The sequence below is a fragment of the Staurois parvus genome, unplaced genomic scaffold (assembly GCF_062004578.1).
Source record: "Staurois parvus isolate SC_StPar_1 unplaced genomic scaffold, SC_StPar_1.0 ptg000191l, whole genome shotgun sequence".
Classification (NCBI taxonomy): Eukaryota; Metazoa; Chordata; class Amphibia; order Anura; family Ranidae; genus Staurois; species Staurois parvus.
In genome coordinates this window covers 5,517,544-5,542,030 of record NW_028317987.1, presented here as the reverse complement: position 1 = coordinate 5,542,030, position 24,487 = coordinate 5,517,544, and the positions used below count along the sequence as shown (strand labels likewise).

The window sequence follows — 24,487 nt, the reverse complement described above, 5'->3', positions numbered from 1 at the left end:
TCCTCTGAATTCAATTCCTGCAGGAAGATGGATGACTGTCGCTGATCGTACCTCCTCTGAATTCAGTTCCTGCAGGAAGATGGATGACAGTCGCTGATCATACCTCCTCTGAATTCAGTTCCCGCAGGAAGATGGATGACAATCGCTGAGCTTACCTCCTCTGAATTCAGTTCCTGCAGGAAGATGGATGACAATCGCTGATCATACCTCCTCTGAATTCAGTTCCTGCAGGAAGATGGATGACAGTCGCTGATCATACCTCCTCTGAATTCAGTTCCCGCAGGAAGATGGATGACAATCGCTGATCATTCCTCCTCTGAATTCAGTTCCCGCAGGAAGATGGATGACGATCGCTGATCATACCTCCTCTGAATTCAGTTCCCGCAGGAAGATGGATGGCAATCGCTGATCGTACCGCCTCTGAATTCAGTTCCCGCAGGAAGATGGATGACTGTCGCTGAGCATACCTCCTCTGAATTCATTTCCCGCAGGAAGATGGATGACAATCGCTGATCGTACCTCCTCTGAATTCAGTTCCCGCAGGAAGATGGATGACAGTCGCTGATCATACCTCCTCTGAATTCAGTTCCCGCAGGAAGATGGATGACAATCGCTGATCATACCTCCTCTGAATTCAGTTCCCGCAGGAAGATGGATGACAATCGCTGATCATGCTTCCTCTGAATTCAGTTCCCGCAGGAAGATGGATGACAGTCACTGATCATTGGTGATTGTGGACACATTGTGATTGGTTGATGGGGGATGGAAAGCACAGAGAGCAGGAAGTAGAGCGCCATCCTTTCTACGACATTCGCCGATCATACCTCCTCTGAATTCAGTTCCCGCAGGAAGATGGATGACAATCGCTGATCATACCTCCTCTGAATTCAGTTCCCGCAGGAAGATGGATGACAATCGCTGATCATTCCTCCTCTGAATTCAGTTCCCGCAGGATGGATGCAATCGCTGATCGTCCCTCCTCTGAATTCAGTTCCCGCGGGAAGATGGATGACTGTCGCTGATCGTACCTCCTCTGAATTCAGTTCCCGCGGGAAGATGGATGACAGTCGCTGATCATACCTCCTCTGAATTCAGTTCCCGCAGGAAGATGGATGACTGTCGCTGATCATACCTCCTCTGAATTCAGTTCCCGTGGGAAGATGGATGACTGTCGCTGAGCATACCTCCTCTGAATTCAGTTCCCGTGGGAAGATGGATGACTGTCGCTAATCATACCTCCTCTGAATTCAGTTCCTGCGGGAAGATGGATGACTGTCGCTGAGCATACCTCCTCTGAATTCAGTTCCTGCAGGAAGATGGATGACAATCGCTGATCATATCTCCTCTGAATTCAGTTCCTGCAGGAAGATGGATGACAATCGCTGAGCGTACCTCCTCTGAATTCAGTTCCTGCAGGAAGATGGATGACAGTCGCTGATCATACCTCCTCTGAATTCAGTTCCTGCAGGAAGATGGATGACAATCGCTGATCATACCTCCTCTGAATTCAGTTCCCGCAGGAAGATGGATGACAGTCGCTGATTGTACCTCCTCTGAATTCAGTTCCTGCAGGAAGATGGATGACAATACTCTCTAGGAGGTGTTAGGAATGACGGGTCCGGGGCTTATTCCTTACATCAGCTAGGTGACCATACTGCCATAAACCTCTACAGGAAACCTTCATGGGGGGTGTTGGGGTGATAAAACACATGGGAAATCTTATATACAGTCAATGTCCACTTAGAAAGTGCAGTTTCGGGAAGTTGCAGGAACTGAGGCTGAGACTTCTATCAAAAGTTCACAATGATGGTAAAAATTATTGTAGGCCCAAAATATCTATCACACTAGTAACAAAAATACAATTCCAGTATCTATCCCGCCATTTGTAGATGTTATAACTTTCACATAAACAGATTCATTTACAGGGATTGGGATTTTATTTTAGCGAAGACACGGAGCAGAATACACTTTGGCCGAAATTTATGATGAAATTTGATTTTTATTTTCTTTTTGCTGGACATGTTTAACCCCTTGCCCTCCAGAGGATTTACCCCCCTTAATGACCACGCCTCTTTTTGCTACTCGGTGCTGCACTAATTCAACTGATAATTGCGCGGTCATGCAATGCTGCACCCAAATAAAATTTAAGTCCTGCATTCTGCTTCATGTTTATAGTGAAAATAATCCCAATGAGTGTATATTGATTGCTTTGTGTGACAGTTATAGCGTCTACAAACTATGGTATAGATAATGGAATTTACACCATTTCTTTGCTATACAGCGCTGCACTAGTTTAACTGACAATTGCGCGGTCATGCAATACGGTACATAAATGAAATTTATGTCCTTTTTTTTCACACAAATAGAAATTCAGTGATATTTGATCACTTATGCAATTTTTATTTTTGGTGCTATAAACGAAAAAAGTTTTGCAAAAAAAGTTTTTTTAAAAAATGACATTTTCTCATTTCTGTCATAAAAATATTAAAAAATACTAAAATATTCTGCTCCATGTTTTTGGTTAAAAATAATCCCAATAAGTGTATATTGATTGCTTTGTGTGATAGTTATAGCATCTACAGACTATGGGAGAGATAATGGAATTTACACAACTTATACTTTCTGACTGCCCATCACATTTCCTGAGGTGCTAAAATACCAGGATAGTACAAACACCCCCAAATGACCCCTTTTCGGAAAGTAGACACCCTAAGCTGTCTGCTGAGAGGCATATTGAGTCCATGGAAGACTGCCAAAACGTCTCTCACATGTGGTATCCCCATACTCGGGAGAAGTAGCAAAATACATTTTGGGGAGTAATTCCACATATACCCATGTCATGTGTGAGCAATAAATTATTTAAGTGACAATTTTGTGTAAAAAAAGTTTGTTTGTCAATCACCCTAGTGAATAAAATGGTGGATGTCACATAGTACTGAATTTTTTTATGTCACATTGTACTCGTGCAGCAATTTTTCAAACACAATTTTTTTTTTAAATACAGTTTTTTTACTTTTAATGCATAAAAACACAATATATTGTCCAATTATTTGGTAAAATATAAAATATGATGGTATGCCGAGTAAATAGATACCAAACATGACATGCTTTAAAACTGTGCATGCCCCGTGCAATGGTGACAAACTGCATACATTTTTAATATCCATAGGCAATGCTTTAAAAACCTTTACAAGCTACCATTTTAGGTTTACAGAGGAGGTCTAATGTTAGAATTACTGCCCTTGATCTGATGTTCGTGGTGATACCTCACATGCATGGTGCAACCGCTGTTTACATACTGGCACAGGGTCATCGCTCACAAACGCAGGTGCGGGGGGGGGGGTGAGGATACTTTTTTGTAAGTTATTTTGATTTTTTTTATTATTTTTACACTGTCTCTTTCATTTTTTTTTTATCACTTTTAATGCTATCACAGAAATTGCAAATATCCCCTATAACTTCAATGGGCATTGTCATATATTATTTTTTGAGAAATCTGGGGCCTATCAGACTCTGGATATCTCCTCTGCCCTTACATTATCCAATCAAACCAAGATCGGTGATCAGATGCTTTCCCAATTTACAAATGGCGCTGTTTATATCCTACGAAACTGAAGTGATGAAATGCTCGTAGATTCCGAATTCTTAGACTATAGAGATGATTGGCACCACTCTGGTCTCCAATCAGCTCTATGGTCAGCTGGCAGAAACACTGGCTGCATTCTCAGGTTCCCCCGATGGCACGGGACTGCCCGAGAAGGCCGTGGAAGGCAGCGGGGGGGGGGGGGCATAGTTGTAAAAGTAATCCTGTAGCTAATTAGCCACTAGGATTGCTTTTACATGAAAACCGATCGCCGGCTGAAAAAATTGATACCAGGATGATGCATGCACCTGTAGGCCTCATCCTGGTATAACCATTCAAAGTCTAGGGATGTACCACTACGTCACAGGTCCTTTTTGGGTATATATGCTATGTTCTTTTTTTTTTCTTTGTATGCAGTCTGTGGACTGAATGAAAAAAGAGAAGAAATCTCTGCCAGAAAAAGTGTGTGGTATGATCACCATTGGAATATACTGCCCTGCATCCACCCAATTCTAATGGTGGGCACACACTAGGTCACACGGTGCCACATGCCCCAATTCCAAGATTGTACAAATGTCTAAATAGTGGCACGCTTGAATAAACATTGTCCACGTATAAGTGGTACCCCATATGGAAAAAGGATGACACCGAGTCCCAAACTATCTTGTCACTGCTCCCCATGTAGTCTGGGCATCCAGGGGGCTCCACGTGACTATCATTTCCCTCATAAATCCAAAACTTATAAGTATAGCCTGGTGTCCTCTCACAGGTCTTCTACATCGTGACCCCATATCTGGCACGCTTGCTGGGGAGAGATTGTTTGAATGCAAGTCGGCCAGAAAAATTAATGAGGGACTCATCAACGCAGATGTTTTGCTGGGGAGTATAGACATCTGCAAATTTTTGGTTAAGGTGATTTGCGAGGGGCTGAATTTTGTGGAGCCGGTCAAATTCAGGGTCACCCCGAGGAGGACAGAGTGTATTGTCATTGAAATGCATAAAACACATTATACTCTCATATCTATGCCTGGCCATGGCAGCAGAGAACACGGTATATGATGAATCAAGTCTCTGGACCAATACAACCGCAATTCATTTTTCTTTAGTAATGCCCATGTTCAGGGTTAGGCCCAAAAAATGTTTTAATTCGGAAACCGTATTGAGTTTCCATGCGAATGGTCTGGCAAGGTTTGAATTTGGGTTGGCAGTGATAAATTGTTCTGCATATAAATTGTTTTGATCCACAATCAATGCATACAGATCTTCTGTGAAAAACAGCTCCAAAAATCAAGGGGAGTTGTCAGGGTCCTGTCCACGGAAGGAGTTCTGGAAGATCTGGCATTTCTGCCAATACTCTACATGGCCGCAGAAGGATACATCAGCCTCAGTCTGGTGCCAGACGGCCTTTATAAGGAGGCTCATCCCTTTCTCTGGTTGCTGGATGATCTCTAGCTCCCCATGCCCTGTTCCTGTGTTTCTGACTTGTGATCTCCTGTTACCGATTCAGCTTGCTCCTTGACCTGTCTACTCTGATTTACCCCTGACCTGACCTCGGCTTGGCTTACGGATACTCTCTTTCTCACTCCTCTGTGTATGACCTTGGCTTTCCCATCTGACTACGTCTGCTCTGATTCCCACCTCGTACCTGACCGTAGCTTGAACCGACTACTCCGTAAACATCCAAATCCTGGAAGGGCTTACATACCATGCACAGGTGCCTCCTGTCTGCAGACCTATCTCCGTGCACCAGCTGTGCTTCTGAGTGGACCACCAACCAGCACTCCTACAGGCGACCTGTGCAACTTTGGGCCTTGCTCCAGCTGTCCCACTTTCAGGGTAGTCTGGAACTTAGCCGCAAGGGAAGCCCTCTCTCCATTGGCCTCCATCACCAGGTACGTGATAGGAGTAGTTAAATTTGCTGTTTCCACCTGAATTCCTAGTTGGGCAGTGAATGGGGGAAGTACGGGGGCTGCAGAATTTGTAGGCTGCTAATCGGGATTTGCAAGCACATCCGGAAGGACACCATGGGTTCTACAGGCCTGTGTGCGAATTCTTGGTGGCTGCTGGACACTACTTGTGCTCGCCACTGCACCAGCTTGTACTGCACCTGTGGGACTTGCCACATCACCAAGTGATACTGCAGTGCTGGTATGTGAAAGACCAGGATGTACTAGGCAGCTGGTGCTCTGTTGTTTCCTTAAATGGTACAGTCTTTTCCTTCATTTCACCAATTTGTGCTTCTAATTTCCTCAACTTTTTTTGTTTCCTTTTGAGTACGAACATGACCAATTCTAGTCCTTTCTCATGGACAAAATGGAAAATATACGGTCCCTAAGATACATAAAAATGCCACAAAACCACCGGGCAGACCCATAGTAAACGGCATACAGTCAGTGGGGGCTAGATTGGGACATTACATAGATGAATTTTTGCAACCAGTGGTAAAAAGTACTACAGCATATTTACATGATACTAAACATCTGATTCAGGTGATGGAGGAATTCAAAGGAGGAAGAAATATTTATTTAGCAAGTGCGGACGTATCTTCCTTGTATACAATCATAGGGCATGAGGATGCTATAGAGGCAGTTGGATGGGGGCTCAGGAAGTACAGCCATCTGCCTTGGACTCAAAGAACGTTTTTATTGGAATGTCTTGAATTTGGTTTGAGTCACAATTACTTCTGGCATGAGCACACCAACTATGAACAAAATAGGGGCGTAGCAATGGGTGCCCGCTTTGCACCAAGTGTAGCCAATATATTTATGGCACACTGGGAAGAAACGGAGGTATATCAAGAGTATCCGAAGGAGTTAAAAGTGTGTAAAAGATATATAGATGACGTGATTATTATTTAGGAAGGAGAGGAAAACACCTTATTGAAGTTTTTAAACAAATTGAATGAAAATAATAAGAATATCAGACTTACATGGGAACATAGCAAGGAAGAAATACAGTTTTTAGATTTAAATATTAAAATTATAAATGGAAAATTTTTTAACTAAAACATATTTTAAAAGTGTGGATCGTAATGGATATATACCAATGGGGAGTTGTCATTTCCCCCCTTGGTTGTTTAATATCCCAAAGGGTCAGTTTGTGAGAGTCAGGAGGAACCGTACCCTAGTTAGTGATTATTTAGAAGTTGGGATCTAGATTTGTGGATAAAGGGTATCCTAAGGATATGATCACCCAGAGTATAGTAGAAGTGGGAAATAGGGATAGAAGTACATTCTTACAAGATAATAGGAAAGAAGAGAATACAGAGAACAACCTATCAATAATCTTAGATTTTAATATCCATTACAAAAAAATAGAATTTTTAGCAAACATTGGGGTATTTTAAGGGCAGACCCCATTTTAAGAGGTGTTTTACCAGCTGTTCCCAAATTTGTGTATAGAAAAGCCCCCACGTTGAAATCAAAGGTGGTTAAGAGTGTATTAGATCCTCCCAGTCAGAATAAAGTCACGTTTTTACCCATGCAGAAATTGCTACGCCTGTATAGCCACTAGAAGATGAAATACCAGACGTAAGAACTGTATTGCTGATACTACTGGACAAGAGTTCATCATTAAAGACTTCATTTCATGCACAACAGAGGGGTAGTATACTGCTTAGAATGTGAATGTGGATTACAATATATTGGCAGAACTAAAAGAGCGCTATGGAAGAGACTCAGGGAGCACGTTCAAAACATTAGGAAGGGTTCCTTAAGCACAATGTCTCTAGGCAATGTACCACACATCACAACAAGGATCCCAGTAATATCAAATTCTGGGGGATAGAAAAATGTAAGAGACACTGGAGAGGCAGTAATACAATTAGATCCCTCAGCCAAGCCGAGTCACGTTGGATTTATTATATGAAAACCATGGTCCCTAGAGGGTTGAATGTTGAGTTTGATCTCAATTGTTTTATCAGTGATTTTTAATAAATATTTTAGTTTTTAGATTGTTGGCTGTCTATATATTTTATATACATTTTATTATATATTCCATTTATATTTTATTTATTTTTTATTGTAATTGTATTTATGGAATTATGTTATTTATTTAGGTAGCAATCTATGTTCATGTGTGGGTATATTGCATACACATGTGGTCATTTTTATTTTATTTATATACATATTTTTTATTTATAATTTTTTTGGTATTATTTTTTGTCTTCAAAAGGTGTTCTGAGTTTTTTACATCGATATGGGTATACTTATATTTTTACGTATATAGTTATTTATTTTTATTCTTATATACACTTCATCTTTCTGGGGAGTGTATATGTTAGAATACATTTATTTCCACCTGGTTTATTCCCCTTTTTTAAACAGTTAATATTAGTAGAATTTATTTAGAGTTGTTTCAATAATAAAGGTTTTTTAGTGATCATTTTGGATCCTGACTGTGTTGGGGTTTTTAGCTGGATCTAATGTCTTTTTCCTGGGTATGGAGGTTAGTTTATTATGAACATATATATATATATAATACTGTTTTGGCTTCCATCCAATGGTCACAGCTAATTATTAGCCTGGGAGACCAGGTATGCGCCATATCTACATTTTTAGGCTTCTAGAAAATGGCCTCGTGTCATTTATCAGCTTGGGAGGCAGGATATGCGCCAATGCCAATATAAAAGGAGCAGCTGTGTCTACTTGGCGATACCCCGAGGAAGTCACGAGACCACGTGACGTAACGCGCAAGTAACGCCGATACGCAGCTTCCGGTACGAGTGACGCACTTCCGGTGGAGGACGCCATCTTAGTACACCCAGGAAGTACCACATGGATGCAGCATACCCACATATAGCAGGAGGAAGGGACTGCAGGTTCATGTGAGTGTACTTCCTATGTTTAAATAAAGACTGCATGATTAATAATACTACACTATGGAGGATCTTTTTATCACTCACTGGGATTGTGAGTAATATACCCTACAGAGTATCCTTATAAAAGCAGAGGAGGAAGCGTTTGGAGGCTGAACAGGAGACCGTTTATGATCCTTGGCTTTCTGGAGAGGTATTAGCCGGAGATATAAAGGATCCAGAGTGATCCTGAATACCTGTTGGGCCCTTTTGGGTCGCAGGAAGGAGGTGAGGCGGCACTGCAGCTGCATTGGATTTAAAGTGTGCCGGCACTTGCATGAAGTGTTCACGTTTAACACATTGCCTGGTGTTTTATCACGTTTTATCACCACTTGTTACTTTATGGACTTATTAGTACTTGTTATAAAAGGTTTTTTGATTGCTATCAAGGACACTTAACACGTCTATTTTATTATGTGTGTTTATCACCATTTTTAGGTCACTAAGGTGACCCATACACTAGTATTGTCCACGTTGTTATCACGGTTCTGATTAGCACTATATTGTTATGTATATTTTGGTTTGTTGATTTATTAGCACTTTATGAGTGTTTGGTTACATTTATTTTTATTCACTTTTGTAGTTAGCGCTGCACCATTCATTTTCAATTGTTCTCTTGATCTGATTGGTATTATCATTGGGTGTTGGCCGCTATTGGTTAGGGTATTTCCATATCAGTGCAGGAGGATTTTTAGTTTTTCTTTTTACCCCCCAATAAGTACTGACCCCGGTCTGATCTGTCTACCCCGTTATAATTGCATTCTCCCCCCTCCATCCTAGTTTATATACTCCTCCAGCCTTCTCATAAACCCCTCCCCCAGCACAGCACACCCCCATCCATGTAGGTGCAGACCATCTCTAGTATATAGGCTGCACCCCAATGAGAGTCAGCGCAGTGCTCTAGGTCAGGACTTCATTTTTATTCTTCTCCTGTCATCAATGGCCAACCCGGTCCCACACTTCATCCATGTCTTTGGGGGCCTCTGATCTCCTTATGAACTGATTCTTCCATGATGAAGATTAGAGATGAGCGAAGTATTCAAAAATTCGATTCGACTGATTCGGCGAATTCGTGGAAAAATTTCGATTCGAGTCGAATATATTCGCTGTGAATTTAACTTAAAAAAGGGTGTTTCTAGGCTTCAGAGAGACTTAATATTAGTGCTGAACACTGTACCTTTAATTTAAATGCCCTTGGAGTCTGCTGGGGAAGAGAAATAATACTGTCAGTCAGTATGACATGCAGATGAGTGCCGTCGATCTTAGAATCACCGCACACTTCACTCATTTGGGCAGTCACGGGGCCAAAACCAGAGTGTGGAGCCACAGTGTGGCGGTGGAGGCAGCAGCAATGGGAGGCCATACAGCACCCTATGACAAAAATGGAAACAAGCAGCAGTGTGAGGAGACCTGAAAGTGGCACATGGCAGAGTGTGGCGATAGAGACAGCAGCAATGGGAGGCCGTACAGGGACCCATGACACACTCTGGACCTGGCAGCAGCATGAGGAGGCGGTACAGGGGCCCATGGCAGATTACGGGCCTGGCAGCAGCATGAGGAGTCGGTACGGGGGCCCATGGCAGATTACGGGCCTGGCAGCAGCAATGGGAGGCCGTACAGGGACCCATGACACACTCTGGACCTGGCAGCAGCATGGGGAGGTGGTACAGGGGCCCATGACAGATTACGGGCCTGGCAGCAGCATGAGGAGTCGGTACGGGGGCCCATGACACACTCTGGACCTGGCAGCAGCATGAGGAGGCGTTACAGGGGCGCATGACAGATTACGAGCCTGGCAGCAGCAACTTGGACAGGAGGACGTTCAGCTTCTGCACCGTCTGGTGCGTGCTCGCAAACTGTTGTCTCTTGGAAACGGATTCCAAGAAAGACTGCTGACGGAATCCGTGAAGAGGAGTAGCAGGAGAAGGAGCATCTGAACGAGCGGAATATGCCAACAAGCGACAACAGGGGCCCATGACAGATTACGGGCCTGGCAGCAGCATGAGGAGTCGGTACGGGGGCCCATGGCAGATTAGGGGCCTGGCAGCAGCTATGGGAGGCCCGTAATCTGCCAGCACCCTATGACAAAAAATGGAACCCACCAGCAGTGTGAGGAGACCTGAAAGTGGCACATGGCAGAGTGTGGCGATGGAGACAGCAGCAATGGGAGGCCGTACAGGGACCCATGAGAGACTCTGGACCTGGCAGCAGCATGAGGAGGCGGTATAGGGGCCCATGGCAGATTAGGGGCCTGGCAGCAGCTATGGGAGGCCCGTAATCTGCCAGCACCCTATGACAAAAAATGTAACACACCAGCAGTGTGAGGAGACCTGAAAGTGGCACATGTTTGGGGCATGATTCATGGCGGATTTAGTCAGTTGTGTCAGGAACTGGTGGTTTGAAATCCAGACTAATCCACGCCTGATTCATTTTCACAAACGTCAGTCTCTCCACACTTTGGGTGGACAGTCGTGTCCTCCGCGGAGTTGCAATACCTCCTGCCGCACTAAACACGCGCTCCGATGCCACGCTACTGGCCGGGCATGACACCCTTTCAAGGGCAAATTCAGCTAGTTGGGGCCAAAGGTCAAGTTTCGTTGCCCAGTAGTCAAGAGGATTGTCTACCTCGGTTGGCAGGGTGCTGTCCAAGTAGGCCTAAGCCTGTTGTTTGAGGTCCTGCTCCAGGTCCACCTGATGCTGCTGCTGCTGCTGCTGCTGCGGCTGGTTAGTAGTTTCCTCACTGCGCTGGTGAAGAAAGCTACTCATCATCGACTGCAGACTGAGGCAGCCGCTGCTGGTGGAGCTGCCACTGCTCCTACCACCCCACCCCTCCCCTGCTGCCATGGCAGCGGAACGCGAGCGCACAGGGCCCACAGTGTCTGAGGATGGACGTTGGCGCAGACAGGCAGAGACCAGCTGACTACATAGGTGGTTTTTATAGTACGTTATTTTGGCCTCCCTCTCAGCAGGTGTGAAAAAGGCCACCATTTTTGAACGGTAGCGAGGGTCCAACAAGGTGGACAGCCAAAAGTCATCCCTCTGTCTGATGGTTATTATTCGGCTGTCGCTATGCAAGCAACCGAGCATGCTATGGGCCATTTGTGCCGAGGAATGCGAGGGACTCCCTGCCTCCATCTCCACAGCATACTGCCACGGTGCGTCTGGGTCCTCTGTCTCCTCCTCCTCCTCCTCCTCTACCAGATGCTCCTGCTCCTCCACTCCTGTCCGCTGAGTGGAAAAACCACCCATTTCACTCAATAATTCCTGAGCACCAATGTCCTCCTCTACCTCCTCCTCTTCTTCCTGTCCTGCCCCCACAGGGGTCATGTGGCGTTGAGATCTGTGCGCCACGTCTACCGCACCCTGACCAGCCATTGTTAACAGCATTTGTTCCAGGACGTGCAACAGAGGAATGACGTCGTTCATCCCATAGTCCTGCCGACTCACGAATAGCGTGGCCTCCTCAAAGGGCCTGAGCAAGCGCAGGTGTCACGCATGAGCTGCCAATGGCTGACATCTAAGTTACACAGGGAGTACCTTTATCCGCTTTTAACATCAGGAAATCTGTGATGGCCTTTCGCTGTTCGTAAAGGCGGTCTAACATATGTAGGGTTGAATTCCACCTTGTTGCAACGTCACAGCATGAGGAGTCGGTACGGGGGCCCATGGCAGATTACGTGCCTGGCAGCAGCAATGGGAGGCCCGTAATCTGCCAGCACCCTATGACAAAAAATGGAACCCACCAGCAGTGTGAGGAGACCTGAAAGTGGCACATGGCAGAGTGTGGCGATGGAGACAGCAGCAATGGGAGGCCGTACAGGGACCCATGAGAGACTCTGGACCTGGCAGCAGCATGAGGAGGCGGTATAGGGGCCCATGGCAGATTAGGGGCCTGGCAGCAGCAATGGGAGGCCCGTAATCTGCCAGCACCCTATGTCAAAAAATTCTACACACCAGCAGTGTGTGAGGAGACCTGAAAGTGGCACATGGCAGAGTGTGGCGATGGAGACAGCAGCAATGGGAGGCCGTACAGGGACCCATGAGAGACTCTGGACCTGGCAGCAGCATGAGGAGGCGGTATATAGGGGCCCATGGCAGATTAGGGGCCTGGCAGCAGCTATGGGAGGCCCGTAATCTGCCAGCACCCTATGTCAAAAAATTCTACACACCAGCAGTGTGTGAGGAGACCTGAAAGTGGCACATGGCAGAGTGTGGCGATGGAGACAGCAGCAATGGGAGGCCGTACAGGGACCCATGAGAGACTCTGGACCTGGCAGCAGCATGAGGAGGCGGTATATAGGGGCCTATGGCAGATTAGGGGCCTGGCAGCAGCTATAGGAGGCCCATAATCTGCCAGCACCCTATGTCAAAAAATTCAACACACCAGCAGTGTGAGGAGACCTGAAAGTGGCACATGGCAGAGTGTGGCGATGGAGACAGCAGCAATGGGAGGCCGTACAGGGACCCATGAGAGACTCTGGACCTGGCAGCAGCATGAGGAGGCGGTATATAGGGGCCTATGGCAGATTAGGGGCCTGGCAGCAGCTATGGGAGGCCCGTAATCTGCCAGCACCCTATGTCAAAAAATTCTACACACCAGCAGTGTGTGAGGAGACCTGAAAGTGGCACATGGCAGAGTGTGGCGATGGAGACAGCAGCAATGGGAGGCCGTACAGGGAACCATGAGAGACTCTGGACCTGGCAGCAGCATGAGGAGGCGGTATATAGGGGCCTATGGCAGATTAGGGGCCTGGCAGCAGCTATAGGAGGCCCATAATCTGCCAGCACCCTATGTCAAAAAATTCTACACACCAGCAGTGTGAGGAGACCTGAAAGTGGCACATGGCAGAGTGTGGCGATGGAGACAGCAGCAATGGGAGGCCGTACAGGGACCCATGAGAGACTCTGGACCTGGCAGCAGCATGAGGAGGCGGTATATAGGGGCCTATGGCAGATTAGGGGCCTGACAGCAGCTATAGGAGGCCCATAATCTGCCAGCACCCTATGTCAAAAAATTCAACACACCAGCAGTGTGAGGAGACCTGAAAGTGGCACATGGCATGAGACACTGTGGACCTGGCAGCAGCATGAGGAGGCGGTATATAGGGGCCCATGGCAGATTAGGGGCCTGGCAGCAGCAATGGGAGGCCCGTAATCTGCCAACACCCTATGTCAAAAAATTCTACACACCAGCAGTGTGTGAGGAGACCTGAAAGTGGCACATGGCAGAGTGTGGCGATGGAGACAGCAGCAATGGGAGGCCGTACAGGGACCCATGAGAGACTCTGGACCTGGCAGCAGCATGAGGAGGCGGTATATAGGGGCCTATGGCAGATTAGGGGCCTGGCAGCAGCTATAGGAGGCCCATAATCTGCCAGCACCCTATGTCAAAAAATTCTACACACCAGCAGTGTGAGGAGACCTGAAAGTGGCACATGGCAGAGTGTGGCGATGGAGACAGCAGCAATGGGAGGCCGTACAGGGACCCATGAGAGACTCTGGACCTGGCAGCAGCATGAGGAGGCGGTATATAGGGGCCTATGGCAGATTAGGGGCCTGGCAGCAGCTATAGGAGGCCCATAATCTGCCAGCACCCTATGTCAAAAAATTCTACACACCAGCAGTGTGAGGAGACCTGAAAGTGGCACATGGCAGAGTGTGGCGATGGAGACAGCAGCAATGGGAGGCCGTACAGGGACCCATGAGAGACTCTGGACCTGGCAGCAGCATGAGGAGGCGGTATATAGGGGCCTATGGCAGATTAGGGGCCTGGCAGCAGCTATAGGAGGCCCGTAATCTGCCAGCACCCTATGTCAAAAAATTCTACACACCAGCAGTGTGAGGAGACCTGAAAGTGGCACATGGCAGAGTGTGGCGATGGAGACAGCAGCAATGGGAGGCCGTACAGGGACCCATGAGAGACTCTGGACCTGGCAGCAGCATGAGGAGGCGGTATAGGGGCCCATGGCAGATTAGGGGCCTGGCAGCAGCTATAGGAGGCCCGTAATCTGCCAGCACCCTATGTCAAAAAATTCTACACACCAGCAGTGTGAGGAGACCTGAAAGTGGCACATGGCAGAGTGTGGCGATGGAGACAGCAGCAATGGGAGGCCGTACAGGGACCCATGAGAGACTCTGGACCTGGCAGCAGCATGAGGAGGCGGTATATAGGGGCCCATGGCAGATTAGGGGCCTGGCAGCAGCAATGGGAGGCCCGTAATCTGCCAACACCCTATGTCAAAAAATTCTACACACCAGCAGTGTGTGAGGAGACCTGAAAGTGGCACATGGCAGAGTGTGGCGATGGAGACAGCAGCAATGGCAGGCCGTACAGGGACCCATGAGAGACTCTGGACCTGGCAGCAGCATGAGGAGGCGGTATATAGGGGCCTATGGCAGATTAGGGGCCTGGCAGCAGCTATAGGAGGCCCATAATCTGCCAGCACCCTATGTCAAAAAATTCTACACACCAGCAGTGTGAGGAGACCTGAAAGTGGCACATGGCAGAGTGTGGCGATGGAGACAGCAGCAATGGGAGGCCGTACAGGGACCCATGAGAGACTCTGGACCTGGCAGCAGCATGAGGAGGCGGTATATAGGGGCCTATGGCAGATTAGGGGCCTGGCAGCAGCTATAGGAGGCCCGTAATCTGCCAGCACCCTATGTCAAAAAATTCTACACACCAGCAGTGTGAGGAGACCTGAAAGTGGCACATGGCAGAGTGTGGCGATGGAGACAGCAGCAATGGGAGGCCGTACAGGGACCCATGAGAGACTCTGGACCTGGCAGCAGCATGAGGAGGCGGTATATAGGGGCCTATGGCAGATTAGGGGCCTGGCAGCAGCTATGGGAGGCCCGTAATCTGCCAGCACCCTATGTCAAAAAATTCTACACACCAGCAGTGTGTGAGGAGACCTCAAAGTGGCACATGTTTGAGGCATGATTCATGGCGGATTTAGTCAGTTGTGTCAGGAACTGGTGGTTTGAAATCCAGACTAATCCACGCCTGATTCATTTTCACAAACGTGAGTCTCTCCACACTTTGGGTGGACAGTCGTGTCCTCCGCGGAGTTACAATACCTCCTGCCGCACTAAACACGCGCTCCGATGCCACGCTACTGGCCGGGCATGACAGCCTTTCAAGGGCAAATTCAGCTAGTTGGGGCCAAAGGTCAAGTTTCGTTGCCCAGTAGTCAAGGGGATTGTCTACCTCGGTTGGCAGGGTGCTGTCCAAGTAGGCCCAAGCCTGTTGTTTGAGCTCCTGCTCCAGGTCCACCTGATGCTGCTGCTGCGGCTGGTTAGTAGTTTCCTCACTGCGCTGGTGAAGAAAGCTACTCATCATCGACTGCAGACTGAGGCAGCCGCTGCTGGTGGAGCTGCCACTGCTCCTACCACCCCACCCCTCCCCTGCTGCCATGGCAGCGGAACGCGAGCGCACAGGGCCCACAGTGTCTGAGGATGGACGTTGGCGCAGACAGGCAGAGACCAACTGACTACATAGGTGGTTTTTATAGTACGTTATTTTGGCCTCCCTCTCAGCAGGTGTGAAAAAGGCCACCATTTTGGAACGGTAGCGAGGGTCCAACAAGGTGGACAGCCAAAAGTCATCCCTCTGTCTGATGGTTATTATTCGGCTGTCGCTACGCAAGCAACCGAGCATGCTATGGGCCATTTGTGCCAAGGAACGCGAGGGACTCCCTGCCTCCATCTCCACAGCATACTGCCACGGTGCGTCTGGGTCCTCTGTCTCCTCCTCCTCTACCAGATGCTCCTGCTCCTCCACTCCTGTCCGCTGAGTGGAAAAACCACCCATTTCACTCAATAATTCCTGAGCACAAATGTCCTCCTCTACCTCCTCCTCTTCTTCCTGTCCTGCCCCCACAGGGGTCATGTGGCGTTGAGATCTGTGCGCCACGTCTACCGCACCCTGACCAGCCATTGTTAACAGCATTTGTTCAAGGACGTGCAACAGAGGAATGACGTCGTTCATCCCATAGTCCTGCCGACTCACGAATAGCGTGGCCTCCTCAAAGGGCCTGAGCAAGCGGCAGGTGTCACGCATGAGCTGCCAATGGCTGACATCGAAGTTACACAGGGGAGTACCTTTATCCGCTTGTAACATCAGGAAATCGGTGATGGCCTTTCGCTGCTCGTAAAGGCGGTCTAACATGTGTAGGGTTGAATTCCACCTTGTTGCAACGTCGCAGATCAGGCGATGCTGTGGAATTCCGTTCTGCCGCTGCAGCTCAAGGAGGGTGTTCTTTGCGGTGTAGGAATGGCTGAAATGCATGCAAAGTTTACGTGACATTTTAAGGATGTCTTGCAGTGGGATGGTGGATTTTAGGAACCGCTTGACAACCAGATTGAACACGTGAGCCATGCATGGCGCATGGCACAACCTTCCTTGACGCAGAGCAGACACCATGTTCTTTCCGTTGTCGGTCAACATGGTTCCGATTTTCAGTTTGCGCGGAGACAGCCATCTGTCGATTTCTCTGTTCATTACACTCAGAAGTTCCTCCCCTGTGTGACTACGTTCGCCAAGGCATACCAGGTGCAGAACAGCGTGACACCGTTGCGCCCTGCACATGTGATATGCCGGTCGGGTAATGGGACTTGGCACGGGGGTGGCGGCTGAGGACACGGCGGAAGAAGAGGTGGTAGAGGCGGACATCTTTGCCGGACCAAGGACGTGCAAACGTGGAGGCAAAAGCGGCGTGACCTGTCCAAGTTGCTGGTGCGGCTGTGACGGCACCACGTTCACCCAGTGGGCCGTAAATGACATGTACTGTCCCTGACCGTAGTTACAGCTCCACACGTCGGCGCTGCCGTGCACTTTGGCAGAGACCGACATGCTCAAAGACTGGCCCACCATGTCTTCTACATGTGAATGCAGGGCTGGCACTGCCTTTTTGGCGAAGAAATGACGGCTTGGCACTCTCCACCGCGGCGCGGCACAAGCCATCATTTCTCTGAAAGGTGCTGAGTCCACCACTTGGAAAGGGAGGGACTGCAGCACCAGCAACTTGGACAGGAGGACGTTCAGCTTTTGCACCGTCGGGTGCGTGCTCGCAAACTGTTGTCTCTTGGAAACGGATTCCAAGAAAGACTGCTGACGGAATCCGTGAAGAGGAGTAGCAGGAGAAGGAGCATCTGAACGAGCGGAAGATGCCAACGAGCGACAACTCCCCTCAGCAGAGGTGTTGGAGCCTTGACTGGCTGATGGAGGGCGATTGACGTCGGGTGACGGAGCAAGTAACGGAGCGGGTGATGGAGCGGGGGCTGGGGCGGGCAGAACCGCCGTATCTTTATCACGGTTTTCCCAGGCCACCAAATGGCGACGCTGCATATGCTGCCGCAACGCTGTAGTCCCAACATGGGCCCCCTGGCCACGCTTGACTTTCTGGCCACATAGTCGACATACGGCTACGTTTACTTCCTCGGGCGGCTTGACGAAAAATTGCCACACCGCCGAGTAGGAAACTTTGCCCCCGCTACTCCTCACTGGCTGACTGCTGCTTCCTCCGTGCACACCGGCACCACTACTGGCCGTGGTGGTAGGCTGCAGTGGAGCTGGTGCTCTACTCCGTGGCCGTTTGGCTCCACTGACACTGCTGCGACCCTGCTGCTGTCTCCTGGGCAACCCACCGACTGTTTCTCTCACTGCCAAGCTGCCACCCTCTTCTCCTGATGATGCGGAAGAAATTGCCTGATGACGACGAGGCTGCCAAGTGCGATCAACCTCCTCATCATCAAGTAGGGTCTCCGCCTCACTACTAGCCCCCTCGGCTGCGTCTGGGTCAGGAGACAGACCTGTCTCTAGACCGGCTACTGGGCCACTCTCCTCGCCACTACTTCTTCGCCTGGCTGCTGAAAAGGCGGATGTCTCCCCCCGTTCCTGACCGCCCTCTGTTAGCTCTTCCTCACTGTACAGTGGGGCTGAGCCCACAGCATGCAATACTTCGCTTGGTGAGGGAACACCAAAGGACAGGGGCAGGTACACGTGATTTCAGTGGGCTTGGTCCCGGGCCATGCCAACTAACGGTTGTGTCTGACGTACCCACCGACCGTTGGCTGTAGGTGTCAGAGGTGACCTGGGAAGAGGAAGACGACCGAGCCAACCAATCGATGACGGCAGGGTTGTCGGTGGAGACACGACCGCTGGATGACACCGGGAGCACTGGCCTCTGGCTGCGAATAGTGCTGCCTCGACCCCTTCCTCTGCTGCCACGTCTGCTCGCTCCTGAAACATTGCCTCCTCTGCCACTCCTCTGCATGTTGTCTGACATACTCTTTAATTAAACGATTATGTGTCCCTCAGTAACAATTCTGTGTCCCTGAGTAACAATTCTGTGTCTGTGCGAGTAACAATTCTGTGGCCCTAAGTAACAGTTCTGTGGCCCTCAGTAACAATTCTGTGTCCCTGATTAACGTTTCTGTGGCCCCAAGTAACAGTTCTGTGGCCCTCAGTAACAATTCTGTGTCTGTGCGAGTAACAATTCTGTGTCTGTGCGAGTAACAATTCTGTGGCCCTCAGTAACAATTCTGTGTCCCTGATTAATGTTTCTGTGGCCCCAAGTAACAGTTCTGTGGCCCTCAGTAACAATTCTGTGTCTGTGCGAGTAACAATTCTGTGTCTGTGCGAGTAACAATTCTGTGGCCCTAAGTAACAGTTCTGTGGCCCTCAGTAACAATTCTGTGTCCCTGATTAACGTTTCTGTGGCCCCAAGTAACAGTTCTGTGGCCCTCAGTAACAATTCTGTGTCTGTGCGAGTAACAATTCTGTGTCTGTGCGAGTAACAATTCTGTGGCCCTAACAGTTCTGTGGCCCTCAGTAACAATTCTGTGTCCCTGATTAACGTTTCTGTGGCCCCAAGTAACAGTTCTGTGTCTGTGCGAGTAACAATTCTGTGTCTGTGCGAGTAACAATTCTGTGGCCCTAAGTAACAGTTCTGTGGCCCTCAGTAACAATTCTGTGTCCCTGAATAACGTTTCTGTGGCCCCAAGTAACAGTTCTGTGGCCCTCAGTAACAATTCTGTGTCTGTGCGAGTAACAATTCTGTGTCTGTGCGAGTAACAATTCTGTGGCCCTAACAGTTCTGTGGCCCTCAGTAACAATTCTGTGTCCCTGATTAACGTTTCTGTGGCCCCAAGTAACAGTTCTGTGGCCCTCAGTAACAATTCTGTGTCTGTGCGAGTAACAATTCTGTGGCCCTAAGTAACAGTTCTGTGGCCCTCAGTAACAATTCTGTGTCCCTGATTAACGTTTCTGTGGCCCAAAGTAACAGTTCTGTGGCCCTCAGTAACAATTCTGTGTCTGTGCGAGTAACAATTCTGTGGCCCTAACTAACAGTTCTGTGGCCCTCAGTAACAGTTCTGTGTCCCTGAGTAACAATTCTGTGTCTGTGCGAGTAACAATTCTGTGTCTGTGCGAGTAACAATTCTGTGTCTGTGCGAGTAACAATTCTGTGGCCCTAAGTAACGGTTCTGTGGCCCTCAGTAACAGTTCTGTGTCCCTGTGTAACAATTCTGTGTCTGTGCGAGTAACAATTCTGTGGCCCTAAGTAACAGTTCTGTGGCCCTCAGTAACAGTTCTGTGTCCCTGAGTAACAATTCTGTGTCTGTGCGAGTAACAATTCTGTGTCTGTGCGAGTAACAATTCTGTGTCTGTGCGAGTAACAATTCTGTGGCCCCAAGTAACGGTTCTGTGGCCCTCAGTAACAGTTCTGTGTCCCTGTGTAACAATTCTGTGTCTGTGCGAGTAACAATTCTGTGGCCCTAAGTAACAGTTCTGTGGCCCTCAGTAACAATTCTGTGTCTGTGCGAGTAACAATTCTGTGTCTGTGCGAGTAACAATTCTGTGGCCCTAAGTAACAGTTCTGTGGCCCTCAGTAACAATTCTGTGTCCCTGATTAACGTTTCTATGGCCCCAAGTAACAGTTCTGTGGCCCTCAGTAACAATTCTGTGTCTGTGCGAGTAACAATTCTGTGTCTGTGCGAGTAACAATTCTGTGGCCCTAACAGTTCTGTGGCCCTCAGTAACAATTCTGTGTCCCTGATTAACGTTTCTGTGGCCCCAAGTAACAGTTCTGTGGCCCTCAGTAACAATTCTGTGTCTGTGCGAGTAACAATTCTGTGTCTGTGCGAGTAACAATTCTGTGGCCCTAACTAACAGTTCTGTGGCCCTAAGTAACAGTTCTGTGTCCCTGAGTAACAATTCTGTGTCTGTGCGAGTAAGAATTCTGTGTCTGTGCAAGCAACAATTCTGTGGCCCTAAGTAACAGTTCTGTGGCCCTCAGTAACAGTTCTGTGTCCCTGAGTAACAATTCTGTGTCTGTGCGAGTAACAATTCTGTGTCTGTGCGAGTAACAATTCTGTGGCCCTAAGTAACGGTTCTGTGGCCCTCAGTAACAGTTCTGTGTCCCTGTGTAACAATTCTGTGTCTGTGCGAGTAACAATTCTGTGGCCCTAAGTAACAGTTCTGTGGCCCTCAGTAACAATTCTGTGTCCCTGATTAACGTTTCTGTGGCCCCAAGTAACAGTTCTGTGGCCCTCAGTAACAATTCTGTGTCTGTGCGAGTAACAATTCTGTGTCTGTGCGAGTAACAATTCTGTGGCCCTAACTAACAGTTCTGTGGCCCTCAGTAACAATTCTGCGTCTGTGCGAGTAACAATTCTGTGTCTGTGCGAGTAACAATTCTGTGTCTGTGCGAGTAACAATTCTGTGGCCCTAAGTAACGGTTCTGTGGCCCTCAGTAACAGTTCTGTGTCCCTGTGTAACAATTCTGTGTCTGTGCGAGTAACAATTCTGTGGCCCTAAGTAACAGTTCTGTGGCCCTCAGTAACAATTCTGTGTCTGTGCGAGTAACAATTCTGTGTCTGTGCGAGTAACAATTCTGTGGCCCTAAGTAACAGTTCTGTGGCCCTCAGTAACAATTCTGTGTCTGTCCCTGAGTAACAATTCTGTGGCCCTAACTAAAGTTTCTGTGGCCCTAAGTAACAATTCTCTGGCACTCAGTAACAATTCTGTCTGTCCCTGAGTAACAATTCTGTGGCCCTAATAACGTTTCTGTGGCCCTAAGTAACAATTCTCTGGCACTCAGTAACAATTCTGTCTGTCCCTGAGTAACAATTCTGTGGCCCTAATAACGTTTCTGTGGCCCTAAATAACAATTCTCTGGCACTCAGTAACAATTCTGTCTGTCCCTGAGTATGAATTCTGTGGCCCTAACTAGCGTTTCTTTGTCCCTAAGTAACGATTCTGTGGCCCTAATTAACAATTCTGTGTCCCTGAGTAATAGTTCTCTGTCCCTAAGTATCGTTTCTGTGGCCCTAACTCTGTCCCTGTCCCTAATACAGAGCGGTCTGCCTCTGTTCAATGACTGCAGGCAAATGAAGAATTCCAAAATGGCCGCTATTTATAGCTCGACCATTACACAGTGCTAGCTGGCTGGCTGCTGATTGGCTGATGCGATCACATGTCGTTGAGGAATGCATTATGGGTCAGCGCGCCTTGTCTGCTCGCCTTCCCAGACATCCCCGCTCCGTCGCCGCACATGTCAGCCGCCATTTTCAGAAAAATTTTGATTCGAAATTTTTCCGATATTCGACTCGAATTCCACTTCGGATACTTCGATTCGCTCATCTCTAATGAAGATCAGCCATGGAGTATATCTGAGGTGTATATCAGGGTGTGCTTCTTCCTCACATGAGAGCTGAGATGTCCAGCAACATTCATCTAGAAGACATTTCCCGCACTCAAGGCACTAATACACCTCCAGGGTTGTGTGGGACCCCTGATGTACAGGAAGACAGGACTTCAGTGAGGAACATTTCCCTCACTCAGGACAGGAAAGTGGCTTCTCCTTCATGTGCAGTCTCTGATGTCTGGAAAGATGGGACTTTTGTGAAAAACATTTCCCGCAGTCAGGACAGGAATACGGCTTCTCCCCTGTGTGAGATCTCTGATGTCTGTAAAGATGGAACTTCACTGAAAAACATTTCCCACACTCAGGGCAGGAAAGTGGCTTCTCCTTCATGTGCAGTCTCTGATGTCTGGAAAGATGGGACTTTTGTGAAAAACATTTCCCGCAGTCAGGACAGGAATACGGCTTCTCCCCCGTGTGAGATCTCTGATGTCTGTATAGATCGGACTTCACTGAAAAACATTTCCCACACTCAGGGCAGGAATACGGCTTCTCTCCTGTGTGAGATCTCTGATGTGTGTTAAGACTGGACTTCTCTGAAAAACATTTCCCACACTCAGGACAGGAATACGGCTTCTCTCCTGTGTGAGATCTCTGATGTGTGTTAAGATGGGACTTCACTGAAAAACATTTCCCACATTCAGGGCAGGAATACGGCTTCTCCCCTGTGTGAGATCTCTGATGTATGTAAAGATGTAACTTCACTGAAAAACATTTCCCACACTCAGGGCAGGAATACGGCTTCTCTCCTGTGTGAGATCTCTGATGTATGTAAAGATGGGACTTCACTGAAAAACATTTCCCACACTCAGGGCAGGAATACGGCTTCTCTCCTGTGTGAGATCTCTGATGTGTGTTAAGACTGGACTTCTCTGAAAAAAATTTCCCACACTCAGGACAGGAATACGGCTTCTCTCCTGTGTGAGATCTCTGATGTGTGTTAAGATGGGACTTCATTGAAAAACATTTCCCACACTCAGGGCAGGAATACGGCTTCTCCCCTGTGTGAGATCTCTGATGTATGTAAAGATGGAACTTCACTGAAAAACATTTCCCACACTCAGGGCAGGAATACGGCTTCTCTCCTGTGTGAGATCTCTGATGTCTGTAAATACTGGACTCATGTAAATAACGTTTCCCGCACTCAGGGCAAGAATACGGCTTCTCTCCCGTATGACATCTCTTATGACTATGAAGTTTGGACTTCACCAAAACACATTTCCCGCACTCAGGAAAGGAATATGGCTTCTCCCCCGTGTGAGATCTCTGATGTGTGTAAAGATGGGACTTCTGTGAAAAATATTTCCCGCACTCAGGACAAGAATATGGCTTCTCCCCCGTGTGAGATCTCTGATGTGTGTAAAGATTGGACTTCTGTGAAAAATATTTCCCGCACTCAGGACAGGAATACGGCTTCTCCCCCGTGTGAGATCTCTGATGTATGTAAAGATTGGACTTAACTGAAAAACATTTCCCGCACTCAGGACAGGAATATGGCTTCTCCCCCGTGTGAGATCTTTTATGCCTATTAAGATGGTATGTAGAACTGAACCTCTTTCCGCACTCAGTACAGGAGAAGCTCTTCCCTGTTGGAAGGTCGGCCCGGTCCCGCACAGTCTGAGGTTCCTCAGGATACGAGGAATCCGATGGTCCATCTACACTGGGTGGTGCCCGATGGACATTGGAGGGAGCCGGGTTTTCTCCTGGACTATACTGTGTGATGTCCTCATCTTCTACTTTCCAGTCTGGAGACAAAGTGAGACAATCCTCGGAGGTTTTCCTCATCGCCCGGCCATGGACTAAAATACAAAGACAAAGAGGATTACTAGACAGGAGCTGATTGGTTCCCCCAAACCAGGACTCCGCCCACATCAGGCAGCTTGGGCTCTGAGGAGCTTACAATTCCCCCCTCAAGGGAACTAGGAAATGGCTCCTCTGATCTCCTACCAGGTCATTTCTTTATTCATGGACCTTAGTCAGAGAGTGAGGAAACAACCAGAACTGTCTTTTATAGGAGGGACAGTGATGAGGGGATTATAGGACGAGGGTCCCCACCCCCTCTATCACTCATCGCCATCTTCCCAACACAAGAAGTACTGCACTTCCTTATTTAGTCCATGATTTAGTCATGAAGAACAGCGGGGCTGAGCCCCACCAGAGGTCAGAGAGTGAGGATGAGGGGAGAACAACCAAGATGAAGACTGGACTGATCCTGAAGACCACCATCATTGGGGTATTGACTCCTCCCTCATTATCACTTTCTGTTTAAGGGTCCAAAGTTGGAGGATGTTATCACATTATTATCACCATGTAAAAGTCTGTGCACCAATCACATCATCCGAT

The 24,487-nt window shown here is 48.2% G+C and overlaps 1 protein-coding gene across 1 annotated transcript in view; it reads right to left on the bottom strand.

Annotated features, from left to right (window-relative positions):
• The window catches only part of LOC149461914 (uncharacterized), a 76,656-nt gene extending 52,717 nt beyond the window's left edge, over positions 1-23,939 (bottom strand). The window contains exon 1 of the mRNA XM_089677747.1: positions 22,283-23,939. Within this exon, the coding sequence (XP_089533873.1) occupies positions 22,283-23,929 (1,647 nt within the window). The 5' untranslated portion in view covers positions 23,930-23,939. The remainder of the gene's footprint in view (positions 1-22,282) is intronic.
• Positions 23,940-24,487: the final 548 nt, after the last annotated feature.